This window comes from Nelumbo nucifera, chromosome 2, assembly GCF_055504915.1.
Source record: "Nelumbo nucifera cultivar China Antique chromosome 2, China Antique-T2T, whole genome shotgun sequence".
Lineage (NCBI taxonomy): Eukaryota > Viridiplantae > Streptophyta > Magnoliopsida > Proteales > Nelumbonaceae > Nelumbo > Nelumbo nucifera.
The window spans coordinates 66,337,214-66,356,653 of record NC_142650.1 but is presented as its reverse complement, the minus strand read 5'-3'; the positions used below and the strand labels follow the sequence as shown (position 1 = coordinate 66,356,653).

General features: G+C 37.1%; 1 protein-coding gene and 1 long non-coding RNA gene across 3 annotated transcripts; one reads left to right on the top strand and one right to left on the bottom strand.

Moving 5' to 3' along the window:
- Nucleotides 1-281: 281 nt before the first annotated feature.
- Nucleotides 282-1,273, bottom strand: LOC104601500 (uncharacterized). Its single transcript, XM_010264855.1, has 2 exons — nt 886-1,273; nt 282-697 (listed from the first exon to the last, which is right to left on the bottom strand). The coding sequence occupies exons 1-2, from the start codon at nt 1,271-1,273 to the stop codon at nt 282-284; spliced, it is 804 nt and encodes a 267-aa protein (XP_010263157.1).
- An 8,855-nt stretch (nt 1,274-10,128) lies between these two features.
- LOC148802295 (uncharacterized) lies at nt 10,129-16,320 on the top strand. 2 transcript variants are annotated; one of them, XR_016082249.1, is made up of 2 exons: nt 10,129-12,196; nt 15,868-16,320. It is a non-coding gene; the product is annotated as an uncharacterized LOC148802295 (long non-coding RNA). The 2 variants fall into 2 exon arrangements; XR_016082248.1 differs by having other exon boundaries at nt 15,862-16,320.
- The last annotated feature ends 3,120 nt before the right edge of the window (nt 16,321-19,440 follow it).

Sequence of the window (19,440 nt, the reverse complement as noted above, 5' to 3'; positions counted from 1 at the left end):
AACTCTCTTTCCAACCACTCAATCAAATCATCAGGGAGCCTAGGCCAATCCAACCCATCGATCCTTAATCTCTCATTTAGAGGCCTTCTGAGTATAGATTTGAAGTATTCCGCAAACGCCCCGACAATCTCATTCTGTTGGGTTAAATTGTACCATCAACCACCAACTTAGATATGGAGTTTTTCTTTCTTCTGCCATTAGCTATAGCATGGAAGAATTTTGTATTCCTCTCTCCTTTCACCCATTGGTATCTAGATTTTTGCCTCAAATTAATTTCTTCTTTAAAAATTGTATCCTCCAGATTTTTCCTCAACTCCCACTTCACCTCTTTGTCCTTTTCCCCAAAACATCCTTGTTCTTCCTTTGCAACTAATTCCTTGATCTGGCTTATCAACCGTTGCTTCCTTTCTCCTATCCTCCCAAAGGTGAAGAATATTCCACTCCTTAATTTTGACTTTCAGCTCTTTTAGTTTCCAGTGGAACTTCATTCCTGCCCAGTTTGCCCTCGGGTTAATTTCATTCCACCACTGCTTCACTTTCTCTTTAAAATCTAGATGCAGAAGCCACATATTCTCAAATCTAAAGGGGGAAGGACCACTATTTCCAAAATCTGCCTTGCTTAGCATAATTGGCCAATGGTCAGAGGTAACTCTCGGCAAGGCCCTTGACACCAAATCTCCCCAGTGCTCTTCCCAACCTATGGTAAATAAGAATCTGTCTAGTTGGGAGCAAATTGGATCAACTTGGAGATTAGACCAGGTGAAATTATAATGTGAGAGGTTCAGTTCCTTGAGTTCAAAGGCATTGATAAATTCGTTAAACTTTCTCATACTTGTAGTACTCCTTTGAAGTCCCCTCCTAAACACCAAGGCCCATCCCACAAACCTCTAATGTCTTCCAACTCATCCCACAGATCATTCCTTTGCTTGTAGCCAGTAGGGCCATAAACATTAGTTAAGACCCATTCAAACTCATTTGTCACTTGCTTGAATTTGATAGAAACTGAGAATCTTCCCATTAATTCTTCCACTCCCTCCAACACTTCATCTTTCCACAAAGTGACTATCCCTCCAGATGAGCCCCAAGATGGACTCATTACCCAACTCAATCCATTTGCTCTCCACACACTTCTAACCCACCTTTTATCAATTGTCATGAGTTTAGATTCCTGGATTAAAAAAATATCTGGGTTCTCTTTCCTTAGGACCTCCTTTATTAAAGCTCTCTTTCTTGCATTCCCCAAGCCTCTCACATTCCAACTTACAATCTTCATTACTCCAATATAGTCTGCCCCTTCCTAAACCTTCTTTCCTAAGAGCCTCCTTTTCTTCCCCTACCCTTCCTCTCACTAAATTCTTTATCCCCCTCCACATCCAATTTCAGCTTCTCAACTTTACTTAGCTTTCTTTTCCTCCTTTTTCCAGCTTCATTTTTAATCTCCAAATACCTTTTCAGCTCGTTCAGATTTCACTTTGCACCCTAGCTTTTCAACAAATTAAGCTAGAGAGTTCTCTTCTTCATCTCCCTTTTTAGTCTGTATATGTCCGTCCTCTCTGTGCCTCTTGCTTTCCTTCTCCTGCTCCACCCTTCCTTCAACTATTTTGGATTCACTGTTCTTCCTCTCTACCACCTCTTCCTGCTCCAATTCCACCCTAGTCAAATTATCCAGCTCATTTATTATTAAGTTCCACATCCTCAGCTCCCTCTCACCCCCTCCTGTATCTCCCCACCAACACCACCTCTAGGAGCTTCTAATCCAAGGGCCATTCGGCAAGGAAGCAGGACTGGAATCTGGGAGACAAACATCAAGAGCAGAGCGGGCGTTAGTAACTAAATCCGAAAACACAGCAATACCTGGGTCTAGAAGGATTGGACAATCAACAATCGGTTGGGTTTGACCAGTCAGCACCAGAGGATGACTTTGCAGGCCACAACCTAGACTTAATTCACCTTTGTCAGTACTTCTGAGGCTCTGCCGTTCATCCCCACCTGATATATCCATGTTTGAGATCTGGTGATTAACCGCTGTCTTCCGGCTAGTTCCTTGCCCCTCATTCAAATTCTGGCTTGAATCCTTCTCACCTGAGGTTCGATTTTCCTCCCTTGCATCCAGGTGGCACTCGGCTTCGTTAATTATCCGACTGTCTGTAGATGGTTTCAGCACTTCGTTAACATCTTCTGCCTTCTGAACGAAAAGAATAGCTGTGCTAAATGTGTCTTCCAGCTGTTCTTTACAGTCATCAGTCTGGGTCCCTGCTTCCCAATCCGTCTCTATGTCATCCTCTAAAAGATCACAGCTTATCTAGCCGTCATCTTCTCCTTCAAATTCCTCTCTACTATTCCCGGAGTATCTGGGATTTGGTTTGTCTTCTCCCCTCTTCTCTTGGTCGCCTTCTCTAGGTTTAACAATTGGAAGCCATCGCATGTTCTGCCTTAATGAGTTCTGTCCACCATCGAACTGTACACTTGCAGCTGGTTTCGGCGCCTGTGGGGAAGAAGAGGATTTTTGGTTGAGAGGATTTTTGGTTGATCAAAACAGACCACTGTTTCTTGGAAACTACCGGCACAATAAGTAGATCGACGAAGACCCGTTTGAATTTGGAATACAAGCATCCAGAGTCCGGCGAGATTTCGATCGAAAATAGCTCTACTCCATAGTTTATGCAAATTGTCATTAATCCAATTGGTCGAACCAGTAAAATTGTCTCCTCGCGTCGAGGTCACTTTGACCGGTACTGACGAAGTACCACAGGTTGGCAAGTCCTCAAGAAGGTCGCTCCTCACACCGAGGTCCATTGGTAGACCTGTTCATGGGTCGGGCTCGGGTCGGGCTTTCACTTGTCATTAAGGAAAATATGCTAGGCCCGAGCCCGAGCCCGAAGCCTGACCTAATAAAAAAGAACAATTTTTCCTATTCAAATTAGAATTAAAAATTCAGATAGTTTTTTTTTTCTATTTAAATGAACAATGGGCCTACAAGATGGTTTTTTTCCCCTTTCTTTTATATTTTAAAACACAGTTTTACATTCTCAAATCAAAATATTTATTCAAATGGACATAATCGCATTACTCATTTTAAGTCTAATATTAGGTCGGGCCGGACCGGGCTCGGGCTGGGCTATTTTGACAAAACCCGAGCCCGGTTCGAATTTATTGCAGGTTGGGCTTTTTGGCCCGAATTTAAGCCCGCGGGCCTATAAACACGTTCAAGCCCATTTGGGGGCCAGGCCGGCCCGTCGGGCCACCCGACCCATGAACAGGTCTCTCCATTGGATTGGTAACAACGGGGTACCACAGGTCAACTCTAGATGAAGTGCTGCTAGCCACCCTACTGAGGTGCCTGAGTTGTGTATGAGGTGCTTGGACAAGTCCGAGGTGTGCCTCCTTGACTTAGTGGGATCCACAGTTGTTCGTGTGGCATTGAGATGTCATACAATGATCCTATTATGGCACGTGTTGCTAGGTCAATGATGGGCCAAATCTGCCCTCATCAAAAACAATACTAAAAATGAAAATTTTCACATAATAAAAATACTTCTATAACTAATAACTAATAATAAAATATAAAATATAAAGTAATAGAAGATAGCCACTTCGTTTGGTGTTTGAGTGATTCCTAACTGGTGCTTCGGTGGAGTAAGAGGAGGGTGTCGCCAGAGCCTACGGTTCGTCGGAGATGGGAAAAATCTCCAATTGGTGCTTCGGTGGAGTCAAAGAAACTCTCAAAATGCGTTTTCTTGAGCGAAAACAATCCGAGAAACTCGTACTAGGATTTCCGTTCTTGAATATGGAGGAAGAATATCTCAAAAATTAGGGAGCAACCGATGGAGTTTGTCTGATTTCTCGATGAAGAACACCCAAAAACAGGGTTTCGGTGGAGGATGAGAAGAAACCTTCAAAGGGGTTATTTTCTCTCTCCTTTCCGTTTTTAGTGCAAATGGGAGAAGCTGAATAGAGAGGGAAAGAGTTTCTTGTGCATGGGAGAGAGTTCGCATCAATTATTTTAGGGGTCTTTCAAATTTTTTACTTCCATTCAATCTTAACCGTTTAATTGAATTCAATCTCAACCATTTATAAAGAAAAATCAAATTTATTTAATATAATTGCACTAAGCCACTAATGTTTTAGTCATTTAATTATATTAATGTCTTATTAGTTGCTTAATCATTTATCATGGTTATTATATTATTTCAGTAATAATTAATAGTTTTGTTAATTATTTAATTATTTGATCATTCTATCATTTAGTTATTTAACAATTTTATTGAATATTTTATTTTATTATTTTATTAATTATTTAATTATATTTTAAAACTTTTAATTATTTAATGATTTTTACTAGTTATTTAATGAATTTTTTTTAACTACAAATTTCTAATGGTTTTCTTAGTTGGTTCAATTCAATTCGGTTAGAACTAAGGACCTAACATTTTTGAAAAGTAAAAAAACTAAGAACTTAACTAGCATTTCAATTTATCCATTCTTATGAACTGGATTGAACCGAACTAGATGTTATAACCAAACTGAATTTAATATAGTTTGGTTCAGTTTTTGGTTTGTTTTGGACTCACTTATATTAGTATTTATAAACTCGTGAATAATATATTATTATTAATACATATAATAATATATATCACTATTTATAAACTTATAATATATATATATATATATATATATATATATATATATATTCAAGGGGCTGCACAATGGGAGGCACCATATCCCCCAACCCTAGTGACAACAGAATTTGATCCTAGGTCTTTGCTATAACGACTAGAGATCCTACCAACTAAGCCACCATCAAACCAAGAATCGAATAAATCAAACTAAATTTGCTTATTTAGTTTGGTTCGATTTGGTTTTCATTTCGGTAACCAAATTTGAGTACCCCTAGCTTTCATTTCTTGTGGCATGACATTTGCTTTTTGAGATGAAAAATGAAACACCAAATATGTCATGACCCATGCCTTTGGTTGTAGTGTGTTTGTTGTCTCTATGTCATTAGTGAATAAAGGTCAATGGGGATAGTTGGTCATCGGTGTTATAGACTGAACATTAGATTTTGGTCACTATGACCTAAATAAGATAATGTCGCAACAGAAAAAGGTTTCACTAAGAGGGGAGAAGAGAAGAAATTTGACTATTAGGTCGGGTTTGAATCGATTCAGGACTGGGTGGAACCAATTCCAAACCAATAATAATCGGGACAATATATCTAGAACTAGAGTCAACTTATTGGTTCCGATTCCTAGAACCATAACCAACTTAATCAATTCATGAACATTGGGTTCGTCGGATCGAACCTGACCCATTGAATGCCCTATTTCTATGTAATATAAAATACCATATATATTATCTATAATATACATATAGTTAAATATATGTGAGTCAAGTTAAGCCTAAGGCGGGTTTAAAGTATTAGGCCTATGCCCAACCCTAAAATTTGGGGCTCTAATGAGGGCCCGAGCCTCAACTAGGGCTTAAACACAAAATCTAGGTCCAAGAATGAAATTTCCCAAGTCGCTAAAGTGATCACCCTTGTTTTATGCCAAAAATAGCAGGGTAAGGAGCCTTCAATACTTTAAAACACATAAGTAGCAAAAATGTTACCCACGACCAATTCATTAGTTCTTGGGTTAGACTAGTTTGGTGGATGGTTTTGGCTTTTTTTTTTGGAGTAAATAGGGTTAGGTGTATGAACGTAGGTTGGGTCATGGTTTAACAATAATCTGACTAGCTGGTCTCGTCCAATTTTCTAAACATTGATTTGTGTTATAAGTTTTATTATATATAGAATAAATAATGTTGTTTTGAAATATGTAGAATATATATTGATTTATTTACATTTTATTTTAGTTTTTCATCTTTCACAAATAATAAAAGTTAAAAATTACACTTTGAGGCAAAAAATAGGTAAAGTGGTTGAAATAATTTATTAAATAAATTATTAGTTATTATTTAATTAATAAAATAATAATTAATAATTATTTATCTATATTTTATAACTATTAATTTATTAATAATTTACTTATGAATTTAAATAATTTAGTTTAAATGCCAATATTATTTTCATTCATAGGTAATTAATTAATTTACTATTATTGGTTTTCATATTTAGTTTATTATTTTTAATTAATTATTAATTTACTTAAATAATTAAATTAATTTTTGATGATTAGTTTTAACTAATCAAATAATAATTAATACTTATTTATTTCTATTTTATAAATTAATTTCTTTTTATTAATGTACTTATGAAATTATTAATAATTTATTTTCTAGTTTAATTATTATTAAATAGAAATCATTAATTATTATTGTTATGCAATAGTAATGAGCTAATAATTTTTTAATTATTAACTATATTCATTTACTTTAATAAATTCTTAATTATTTATTTACTATAAAAAAGTAATTTATAAATAATAGATATTTTAAACGAATATTATATGATTATTATTTATGATCTAGGAATAAAATGATTGTAGCTAAATATGATTAACTTCGTAATTATAGCCACGGAATTTTAGTTATCCGTGGCTATAGTGATAAATAGTTCTTTAGCCACAGATAGAATAACTTTTAACCACGAACAAATTGTCCGTAGTTAAAGCTCAACTTCTGTTTTTGTAACTTATAGCCACGGATACATTATAACTGTGGTTATAAATACCTTTTAGCTACGGACAGAATAACTTTTAATCACGGACAAATTGTCCGTAGCTAAAGCTCAATTTCTGCTTTGTAACTTATAACCACGGATGCATTATAACCGTGGCTATAAATATCTTTTAGCCACGACAGAATAACCTTTAACCACGGATAAATTGTCTGTAGCTAAAGCTCAACTTCTGCTTTGTAACTTATAGCCACTGATACATTATAACTGTGGTTATAAATATCTTTTAGCCACGGACAACTTGTTCGTAGCTAAAGCTCAACTTTTTGCCACAGACATTAAAATTATACGTGGTTATATCCCATGTTTTAGCTACGGTTTTTCTGACCGTAGCTAAAGTGCCGTAGCTATAGCCCCATTTTCCTCTAGTGAGTGGCAGTCAATGCACACGTGGCAAAATTTGTTATTAATGGACAAGCTTAATTAGAGTCACAAAAAAACTCAAAGATGGAAATCACAATTTGTTGAGAAGAAAAATACTATTCTCTTACAGGCAAAGAAATATCAAGGTGTTGCTATCAAGGATCACTCATGAATTGGCTGAATGTATGAACAACGTATTTATATAACTGATTTCCAAGCATGTAATAGTAAGGTAAATGAGATGGCATTCGTACTGATTAGGATGTGACGGTATTTGCTCATCACAAATGGGCACCTCACAAGCACATCCATCATTCATTGGGAACATCTCCCATGAATAATAACCAATAAGTACGGGAGATGTTCCCAATGCATGATAGGATGTGCATGTGAGGCGCCTGTGAGGCACCAAGTGTGAGGGGAAGATCCGGTCTCGATTAAGATGGGGTATCAGGTAATTAGAATTTGGGCCTAGCCAATATTTTTCAATAGCAAATGGGCTTGGCTTACATCCCAACAAGCCAACATCCTTGAGGATGTCTAAGGTATACTTAAGGTAGCTCAAGAAGATTCCATCAAATGATCAAAGAACTTCAATGCCTAAAAAGTATCAAAGCAAGCCAACGTCCTTCATAAGTAAACAATGGTAGAGATAAGCCTTAAGATCAGCAATGCTGACAAGATAATTTCTATCTATCACTAGATCTTCAACATAAGCTAATACTGCTAGAAAACTTTTTAAGTTTTGTGAGGGTAAAGAGAGCATGTTTTGTAGAAGAATGAATAAAACCACATTGTCGAAGAGCACGAAAAAGGATGTCAACCAATTTGATGCAGCTCTTATCCACAAGTTGCAACTAAGGCCAGTAAACACCACACAATGATAAATTTAGCCACTGGTGCATATGTTCCGTGGTAATTAATCTTAGCAGTTTGAGTGAAACATGTCAAAACTAAATTGATTTCAAGGTTTTAAAAACTGACTCAGAATTGCAACGATTTTGGCCATTAGTTTTTGGGTCAACGGTTTGACCGTCTGGTTCAAATGGATAATTCGTTCTAAATTAAAATAAAAACGACCAAAAATCATTAAACGTGTTGATGGTTCAACAGCCCAGGTCAGTGGGTCGCTGACCAAATCAACGGTTTTTGGCCAAGGACTGGGTTAAAGGTGAAACGGAACCATTTGCCTGGATGATTCCCAGGCTGAATGGTCCAATCATCTAGGTCAATGACGATTCGAAAAAACTAGTTGATTCACAATGGTTAATGGTACCATCGACTGTAAACTTGACTTTATAAACCCAACAATACCCAGGAGTCTTACTAGGTGGTAAGGAAGTTAAATTCCAAGTTTGGGTGCATTGGAGGGCAGCTAACTCTATGGCTATAACTTGATGCCAACTAAAGCTAGGAAGTGGGCATAGGCGTGAGTGTAGGTCTGGGCATGGCTCCCCTCCGCCACCCATGGCTCCACCCTTGGATGGTACCACCAAGTGTTGTAAAGTGTATTTAGTTGCACAAGGTTTCACTCAAGTTCCTGGGATTGATTACTATGAGACGTATGCATCAATGGCTAAACTTGTTAATATATGGTGTTTACTATCCTTATCTATAGCTCGTGGAAGGGAGCTACATCAAATGGATGTAGATAATGCTTTTTTACATAAAACACTTCATAAAGAGGTGTGTATGAGGCCTCCTCCCAGTCTCTTACCTGATATACCAAAAAGTTTGTAAATTCGATAAATCTATTTACGGGTTGAAGTAAGCATTATGAAATTGGTTTTAGACACTTGCTCTTGCTCTTTGATAGTATAATTTTATTAATTCATTTACGGACATACCCTCTTTACCCTCACAAAACTTGGAAGTTTTCTAGCAATATTAGTTTATGTTGATGATATAGTGATATTTGAAAATATTCCTAGTAGCACTGTTAATCTTAACGCTTATCTCCACCATTGTTTTCCTATTTAGGACCTTGGTCCACTTCTGTACTTTTTGGGCATTAAAGTTTCTCGGTCATCTAATGGAATATTCTTGAGCCAGTGTAAGTATATCTTGGACATCCTCAAAGATGCTAACATGTTTGGATGCAAGCCACATCTATTTTTCATTAAACAATAGCATTAGATAGGCTTAGATTGCAGTAATCTAGTTCCCTAGCTTAATCAATATTGATGTATGTCTTGTTGGCCATCTCATTTACCTTACTGTTGCATGACCAAAAATAGACCTATTCATGGATTGGGTAGCCCGAAGGCCTGACCCGTTATTTTTTGGGCTTGGACAAAACTTCAGGCCCGCGGGTTCGGGCTTAGGCTTTAAATACCAGGCCCGGTCATTTTTTAGGCTGAGCTTGGGCTTTCTCAAATAAGCCCGGACTGGGCCCGATTCTGGCCCGATACTATTACATACCATAAAAAAACATTTATGTTATATATAATAAATATATAATATATATATATGTTTCTTAAATTATTAATAAATATTAATTTACTATTAGGACATGCAAATTAGTTTATAAATTTATTAAATTATTACTAAATTAATATAATATTAGTTTGTGAAAGTACATTGAAAATAAGACATTTTCTGTGTAGGTTGGGCTTCAAGCTCAAAATCTAGGACTGATGGTTGAGATAGGCTCGGACTCGGACCTACACATTTTCTGTTGATAAAGAGGCAAAGCCTGGATTGAGCCTAGCCCGGCCCGGCCCATGAACATCTCTAACCAGAAATTACTTATGTTTTCCATATAATCAACCAATTCATGGGTGATACTTGACAACATCTTGATACTACTTTGCATGTGTTGTGCTTTCTTAAACAATTTTTTGAGCATGGTATTTTTTCTCCACAAATTGTAATTTCCAGCTTCGAGATTTTTGTGACTAATTGGGTTAGGTGTCCATCCTCTCAAAAATCCACTATTGCTTTTTCATATCATCATCAATCTAGAAGACTTAAGAAGCAATCATCGGTTTCTCGATCTTTTACTGAAGTTGAGTACTGAGCCATGGAGGCTACCACAAGTGAGTTGAGTTGGCTCAAAACATTGTTCTCTAATTTGGGATTTTCACATCCTTAGCCGATGCATTTCTTTTGTAACAATAAAATCACATTATACATAGCGCCTAACTCCATATTTCATCAAAGGACAAAACGTATAAAAATTGATTGTCATTTTATCCAAGAGCATATTCAGGCAAAGAACATTGCCGTAACTTGTTTTCCTCCTATTGACGCAGAACTAGTTGTTCGTGTCGACCTCAGCGTCTGATATCTAAGTGACTGATTCCCTTTGCGTCGGTTTAACTTCCTCTCTTCTGATATCAACCCAGCATCAGTTTGTATTTCCACTTACGATATCCTCCAATCACAGATCCCAACCTACCGTCAATTCACCTCCCACCATTCGTAAACCTCTCCTAGTTGATGTCTACCTCTCACAACTCCTAGAGCTGCATGTCAAATTATCTCTAACCCCTAGACCAGATCATCCCATCCATCCCTTGTTAACATAACTCCAGTACCTCCCCTCCCGTGACCTCATGTAACCTCCGTAACTCCTTCTCTGAAACTTCCCCTCTTTGTAAATCCTCCAATATTTTAGTTACATAACCCCCAATACTGTTCTATCATAGATTCTTCCACCTTCCCCTAAAGATCGATTCTTTCTCCCGTACCAACCTACACCCTGCGGTCCCCACAGGGCTCCCATCGGGAAGTTACTGCCTCTCATTCTCTCCTGTGATAACCGGATATTCCCTATACCAACATGGCTTCCAAAGGAAAAGAAATAATAACCGCCATCGACCCTATGCATGCAACAAACAACTTTGAATCGCTTTTCTCACATGCAATAAATGTAAGTATAGAAGTTCAAACTCCCTCTACAGAAGACATTCTGGCTAACCATGTTAGCATTCAATGGAAAGCTACAGCTCCTATTACAATTCGTTTTATTGAAGGGGGAGTCTTGAGTTCTTGTTTTCTAATAAGAACGACAAAAGAACTGCACTAGAGGAGGGTCCATGGTTCTATCGTTCCAGTTGGAAGGTATGAAGTCAAAGGATTTGGCTGCAAATTCACATGATACCCAGAGGAACAGTAGAAGATAGCAGGGTCTGCTCTCTCACACAAGCAGTAGGATCCATCATTCCAAACCAAGAGAAAATAAAAACAGGCCATTTAATATGGGGTTTATTTGTCAGAAAAAAAAATACCATTGATCTTCGAAAACCCCTTTGTATAGGGTGGTTCATATTTTATCAGGGCAAGCCAATTTAGCTTCGCTTTTGTTACGAGTAGCTCCCCCACGTCTGTGCTAACTGTGGCCTAGTCGGCCATGTTTGGACAAACTACAAATGGCTCATCTCCAACACTACCAATTACAGACAACTGCTAGAAGATAGAACCATTGATAACCCCGGCAAATGGTTGAGAGCCGAGTTCCGCCCAGAGAAACCCTTCAATCTCGTAGTCTTCAAACTAAGCAAAGCTAAACCCGACTCTTGTAGAATCCATCACAATGAACATGGATCGGACGAGGACTCCGAAGACGACACAGGTGGCCGGAAAAGAAGATGCACCGACAGCTCCAAAGAACATCTTGCACTCATCTCCAGCAACTCGCTCATGCATGTGAATCCCTCCGAGTCCCTTGCAGCCAGCACACCCCCAAAGCCAACACATGGCCACCATGCTCATACTTCAAACTCACATGCAAAATCCAATCAAACCAAGTGGCCAATCGACCAAAAATTGGATTTGATAACCCACTACCTTACCAAAACAGGGGGCTTGGCCACCATTAACCTTCTTACTGGGAAAAGGAAACGTGGCCTCCCACATTGCTATTACATGGATCCCTCCTTTAATACTCTACTAGCAGTAAAAGATGGGCAGGTGGCTAACTTCTTCACCGGATAGCTAGTTCCTACAGAATACATACTATCCAAAACCACTCTCCTCCTTCCCACAACACCCACACCCACACCTGCACCCGACCCAACACCCCTTTCCATCCCTCATAACACAAACCCAGATTCTGAGGCAGTCATTTTCCCGATGGAGCGCTATGTGGAAGATTGCTTATACAACATTGATTTCAGAAATTTGATCCTCTCAAACCTTGACGCCATCCAGGTATGCTACTCTCATCATCTTATATCTAATCTTTTGTATTTATCTGCAATTGTACATTGGACATTCATCATCTTCATTATATACATCATGAAAATACTTGCTGGAACATAAGGGGAGTCAACGACCCCAAGAAAATAAGAGAACTTTCCAAACTGTGCCACAAGGAGAGACCTGACATACTATTCCTTTCTGAGACCAAACTCAGCTCATCTAAAACTCCACCACTAGTTAAAAAGTTAGGCTTTTCACACCATGCATTTTGGGAATCAACTGGTTTATCAAGAGGTCTCTTATGCTATTGGTCGAATTTCTCGGATGTAGAAGTTCTCCAAACTCACCCTCACCTAATCCAATTGCAAATAAAAAACTGCCCACCAATCACTCCTAGCAGCTTCTCCTTTTCTACGGCCACCCAGTCAGACACTAGAGGAAAACATTGTGGAGTTACTTAACTCAACTACAGCCATCCACTAGTCTGCCTTGGCTGCTAATGGGAGACTTAAACGACATCTACAGACCAGAGGATCACAAGTCATTCAAAAACAACAGCCCCACTATGTCTAAAGCCTTATCACACTTCATCGGCACCTTCAATCTCATAAATCTGGATTACATTGGCCCATCATTTACATGGACTAATGGCTAGCAAGGCTATGCAAAAGTCCTGGAGAGATTAGATAGAGCATCAGCAACCACTTCAGGGTGCCTCCTCTTCCCTCACACAATACTTCACAAGAATCACAACCTTCCCATCACTTCATTGGACCATGGACCTATTTGTATAAACACCAACCCATCCTCACCACCTAGAAGACCTCAATTTCACTTCTTACCTTTCTGGACTGAATACTCACAATGCAAAGAAATTATTGCCCAAATTTGGGACCAATACATTAGAGGTTCTACAACCCATCAAATCACAATGAAATTGAAAGAATGTAAATCTCAACTTTAGGCTTGGAATAAATCCCAGTTTGGTCTCATTCAAGACCACATTCAATCACTCTCTTCTAAAATCTCCAGCATCCAAATGCCCCATTTGATGGGGAGCAACAACAGTTACTAAATTCCCTCAAACAGCAATACCAATATTGGTTGCTGAAAGAACAACTTTGGAGGCTCAAATCTAGAGAACTCTGGCTCGGAGAAGGGGACAAAAAATAGTTTTTTTCACCGAATGCCCAACTTCAAAAACACAAAAAATAATGTGGAGTGGTTAAAAGTTGCAGATGGCCACTGGACTTCTAGCAGGGACACCATTTTTCTCACATTCAAAAATTCAATATTGAGCACCAGGGGTCAAATGGAAAGTTTTAACCCCAATCTGCTTGAGAGCATCACTTTGCCCATGCTAATTGATCAACAAACTGAAGCTTTACTTCTCCCCCCAAACCTTGAAGAACTGTCCCTAGTTGTAAAAGAAATGAATCCCCACAAATCATCAGGTCCAAATGGTTTCACAACATACTTTTATTAGCATTTTTGGGAAGTGCTCAAACATGACATTCTTTCCATGGTCCAAAACTTCTTTAATTGTGAGCACCTACCCAAAGAAATAAATAATACAAACATAGTCTTTATCCCCAAAAACAATAAGCTAGTGGATACCTCCAGTTACCAGCCAATCAGCCTATGCAATGTCCTCTATAAAATCGTATCCAAATGGATGGTGCTCCATTTACAACCTATTATGCAACAGATATCTCCATTCCAATCAGGGTTTCTTAAGGGCAGACAGATCACGGACAATATTCTCATAGCAAAGGAGATCCCTCACAAAATGCAAACTCAAAAAAGAGGAAAATGTTTCATTGCTCTCAAACTTGATATGTCTAAGGCCTTTGATAGGATGGGATGGTGTTTTCTATACCATGTTTTAAAGAAAATGGGCCTTCCAGCAAAATGGTGCAACTTGATCCATCAGTGTATCTCCACAGCCACCTTCTCAATCAAAATTGCAAGAGAAGCTTATGAACATTTTCATTTGGAATGGGGGCTGAGACAAGGAGACCCACTATCCCCCTACTTATTCATCACTGGTATGGAGGTCTTCTCATAGCTCCTACTCCAGGCTTCCAATACAGGCAGTATTGAAGGTGTTACTCTATGCCCTAATGGTACTCCCATCACACATTTGCTCTTTGCTGATGATTGCATCATATTCTGCAAAGCGGACATGTCACAAGTTATAGCTCTAGTCAATACCATTAAAATGTTTGAATCCTTATCTGGCCAATAAATAAATTATGTTAAATCCAACATTTTCTTTAGCAAAAATATCCCCTGGCAGCACAGAAAATTATTCTCTCACTTACTAAAGGTCAGGACACCTATGATAAGGTCCAAGTACTTGGGTTCTACCATACTAGTGAACAACAGACTGAAAACTTCTCACAAACAAGTCATAGATCGAGTCTCTTCAAAGGTCAATGCATGGAGTTCTAAGCTCTTATCACAAGCAGGAAGAACAACTCTTATCAAATCAGTTCTACAGTCAATCCCTACCTATACCATGTCAACCACCATTTTACCAAGCTTTGTAACATCCAAACTGGATAGGACAAGCAGAACATTTTGGTGGTCCAACTCCAATGATTCCACACATCATACTTTTGTATGGCAAAAACTGTGTCGCCCAAAAACCCAAGGGGGGGTTGGGTTTTAGAGCAAGTGCTGAAATGAATAAAGCAAAGTTTGGCAAGCAAATTTGGAGGCTGCTTACAGATAAGTATGGCCTGTGGAGTAAAATAATAAAAGAGAAATACTTTCCTAACACCTCCCTTTTTGTGGCCAAGAAAGGACAAAGGAGCTCATGTTGGTGGAAACATGCATACCGACTCTCTCACATCATGAATTCCAATCTGCTATGGGTGATCAAAGATGGTTCCAATATTTCCGTTGTAGCTGATCCTTGGATACCATCCATACCTGGCCACATTCCCATGTTGCCACATCATCCAATACAAATTCTGAGAGTCATATCAAAGTAGTAGAATTGCTAAACCCAGATCAAAACTGGAATCATACAAAGCTACAAGAGCTTTTTTATGTAGATACCATTGCCCACATCCAGAACATTACACCTCAGCCCAATCAAGCCGAGGATTTACTTCTATGAAAGAACAACAACTTTGGAGTCTTCACAGTTAAATCAGCATATCAGCTATATAGCTATGCAGAAAGCTCAACCTCAACCACTCATTTCAACTGGAAATTACTATGGAAACTCAATATCCCCTATCGCTTCCTATAGCTATATAGCTATGCAGAGACACCCTTCCACTTATTCTTCCAATGTCATTATGCAAGAGCAGTTTGGTGGAGTTCTCAAATTGGATTCAACCCAGGTTCACTTAACAATCCAACCAGTTCATATCATCATTTCAGAATGGTACATTGCAATGAAAAACCAGTTTGGTAAAGAACAAGCCTTATCATGTCTAAATAAATTTAGCATGATCACCTACTTCATTTGGAAGGCGCGTAACAAGTTACTCTTTGAAAACACTAACACCTAGCCATTAACGGTAGTGCAAAAGGCTCTTCAGCACAGCTTGCAAAATGCATCACCTTGCATCAAATCTCAACCTCACCTCTCTCCTCATCATGCACCATTACCCAACTCATTGATCTCCACATGTTTATTGATGGCTCCTTTAATCTAGCTACAGGAAGCGCAGGATGAGAATTCATCATCAAAAACACCACTGAAAGCTTCCAAATTGCAGAAGGAGGCCCATGCTGGGCCATCAACAGCTATGGTGCCAAAATACGAACCTTTCTAATGGGCCTCAAAGCTTCAATATCCAACAACATCAGGCATCTGGTAGTTTTTTCTGATAATGCAGATCTAATAGATCTTGTAAATACAGATCGACCAGCGAAATATTGGGTTGGATGGATGAGCTACATCGCTGCAGTTTAAGGCAGGCTAGATCCGATTTTTTGCTTATAAATTTTGTACATACTAATAGACAGCACAACCAGACTGCCCATGTTTTTGCCTACATGGCTTGCATGGGGCAGCTACCTATTAGACATGACTCTAGACAATCTTCTCATGTAACTATTTCTATGATCAGTTAATGAAGATCTCTCTCTTTTGAAAAAAAAACTAGTTGATATTTTTAGGATGGTCTTGGATCATGATCACTTCACTGTCCTTCCCAAGTTATGTATTCGGAATCCTCACACTTATTGACTGCTAGCTAATTTAGTTAAAGTGGCTCTTGTCCTATAAATTTTTATATTTACTCGTTAATTGACACCTTTCTTGCATCTCTTGTTTTCTCTCTCTCTCTCTCTCTCTCTCTACTGTCAGTAGCAGTAGAGAGAGGAATTGAGAGAAGATGAGAGATGCAAGAAATATGTCTATTAATGAAGAAATATAGATATTTATAGTATAAGAGCCGTTGTAACTAAATTAGATGGCAGTCCATACACGTGGCAAGAATTGTTATAATAACCTAATTGATAGAGCTAACAAGAACTGCTATAAAACTAGTGAAACTATTAGGCTCTGTTCGCTTTTCAGTAAGTTTTTACTATGAAACACTTACAGGTAAGTGCATTTACCTATGTTCTTTTATTTCTCAGGTAAATAAGGTAATGACCATTTTAGTCATAAAAATCTATTATTAAAGGGGACATTTTTGTCCCATTCAAGTATTAACAATTTTCCTCCTAGGTAGGAAAGTTATTTACCACTTACCTGGATAAGTAATACCTAGGAAAATAAACTTTCCTTGGTCCCCACATTAATCTAAAAAGATGAACATGGAATTCTTGGTCAAGGGGAAACAAAATCCCATTGACCAATTTTCCCCCTCTCAAAATCCAAAAAAAGAATGCCCCCTTAATGTAAATGGATTGTTCCATTAATGTTTTATTTTTTCTTATCAATAATTTGTTCTATAAAACTTAAATGGTAGTCCTTTGTTGCCATTGTACTCTATTAATTGCTAGTCATGTTTTCTATCAAACTATAGTGGTGTTCAGCACCATAGTTGATTTTTCTTTTCAAAAATAATAACTAGGAGTGATTGTATTGATGTACAAGTTATTGTTTTCAAAAACCAAAATCAATATGTTATTGAACACCCGTATATGTTTTTAAATTGTTTTTACCTTTTAAAATCACTTTTTTTAATAATCTCTTGCAAGCAAAAACTACACACATGGAATACAACTGCACATCATGAATATCTCCTGTACATGCATGTTAAATTCATAGGAGATGTTACCAACATGTGGTTGAATGCCCATCTTGCAATGTGTTTGAAGAGTTTTTTATTTCAATAAATTAGGTTTGTCACTGGGTCGAGGTAGATCCAGTCCCAACCGAATTATTAATCAAAACAAAATCATAGACCCATAATTGTCCCAGTTAATAGTCGGGTCTATAGGGTCCAAACCTAATAGACTCAATCATACTGGAAATTATATTTTTTATTTAAATAATAACTTAAATTTTAAATTTTGATAATAAAACCATAATAAAATTCATAGAAAATACTAAATTATTTATATGTTAATAAATTAAACATTTTTAACTAATAATAATATTGTCTTATATATTATCAATGAAATTTACCATTTTAAAACATAAAATATGATAAAAATTATAAAAAAAACAAGAAAATATTATATATGTTTTCTATGATATATATAACAAATCCAATTATTAATTGGGACAAAATCATGGAACCAATAAACTCTTTACTAGTGTAACCTAGTTTGAATCTTTTAATCGGGATAGAATCAAATGAAAAAACGATTGGACTCATTTTGCCACATCCCAGTCAGGGTGTTCCCCATTTTTTTTTCCTTTTTGATAGGAAGTAAAGGGGGGGTGCACATAGAGATAATGTATATGGGTGTTCAGGGAGGGGGGCACTTTCTCAAAAATCGACAATTTAGGCTATGTTTGGTTCAATGCTCTAGGCCTCATTCTTTTAATTCTTGCTCATTTTAGGCAAGAATGAAAAATATTAGTGTTTGGTTACAAAATTTTTGCCATGGGCCACATTATTTTTAGAATGAAAAATCAGCGCCATAGCACAAAAATTGAGCACACTACAAAATAAAAAATAATCATGCCCCATATTGCTCATTTTCATTCTTTGTGGAAACTCTACCTACAAAACTGTTGCCATAGATGCTTACTTTTGCAAAAGCACTTTTACAAAAGTACTTTTAATGAAACTTTTATGAAAGAACTTTTATAAAAGTACTTTTAGACAAAAGCACTTTTATAAAAGTAAATTTATGAGAAGTACTTTTGCAAAAACACTTTTACAAAAGTACTTTTATGAAAGCACTTTTATAAAAGTATTTTTACATTAAAGCACTTTTATGAAATTACTTTTACATTAAAGCACTTTTATGAAATTACTTTTACATTAAAGCACTTTTATGAAAGCACTTTCATAAAAATACTTTTATGAAAGTGCTTTTATAAAAGTACTTTACTAAAACACTTTTACAAAAGTACTTTTATGAAAGTACTTTTATGAAAATACTTTTATAAAATCACTTTTATGAAAGTACTTTATGAAAGCACTTTTATAGAAATACTTTTATAAAAGCACTTTTATGAAAGTACTTTTACAAAACATCTATGCATAAACATTAACTGTTGGAGACCTAGGCTGGTTGTTTATGAATACCGACACAACTTTTTTTTTTAAGAATGAAAATAAGCAACATAGGACACTTGTTAGTTTAAAAAGAATTCATTTTTAGGAAAAAAACGTTTGGTTCATAGCAATATTTTCTCATTCTGTCTATTTTTACCCATTCTTGTCAATTTTAGAATTTCATCTTAAGTAAGAATGAGAAAAAATGAGAACTGAACCAAACATGAAATACTGAATATGATCTAAGCATTCCTACTTATTCTACTATTGCCAAATAAAAAATTCAATGTTTTTTTTTAACCAATGGGTTACTTTGATTTCTTCTCTAAAACATGAATACTCGATCTCTAATCCAGTTTATCCCTATCAAATTTGTGGGTCTCTCTTGCAGCCCATATTTCAGCAACATTTACCATGGTAACTTCAATAGTGGATGTGGATCGGTTATAATCAGTAACTTCCCCCAAGTATCACAATACCCTTTTCTGAATTGACCACTCTCGGAAAAGTCCGATGCAATTTGTGAACTTTGGGTCGTGTTTTGAGCCAAGCCTCTAAGCTTAGGCCCAACACAAGCCCAATTCAAGGTACTGGTTTTCAACTTTA

Excerpts from the sequence above, each read along its gene's own strand:
- LOC104601500 (XM_010264855.1), bottom strand. The coding sequence starts at position 1,273 with ATGAAGATTGTAAGTTGGAATGTGAGAGGCTTGGGGAATGCAAGAAAG. Across the intron at positions 698-885 it reads TGAGTTGGAAGACATTAGAG|GTTGGGAAGAGCACTGGGGA; the intron begins GTTTGTGGGATG and ends TATTTACCATAG.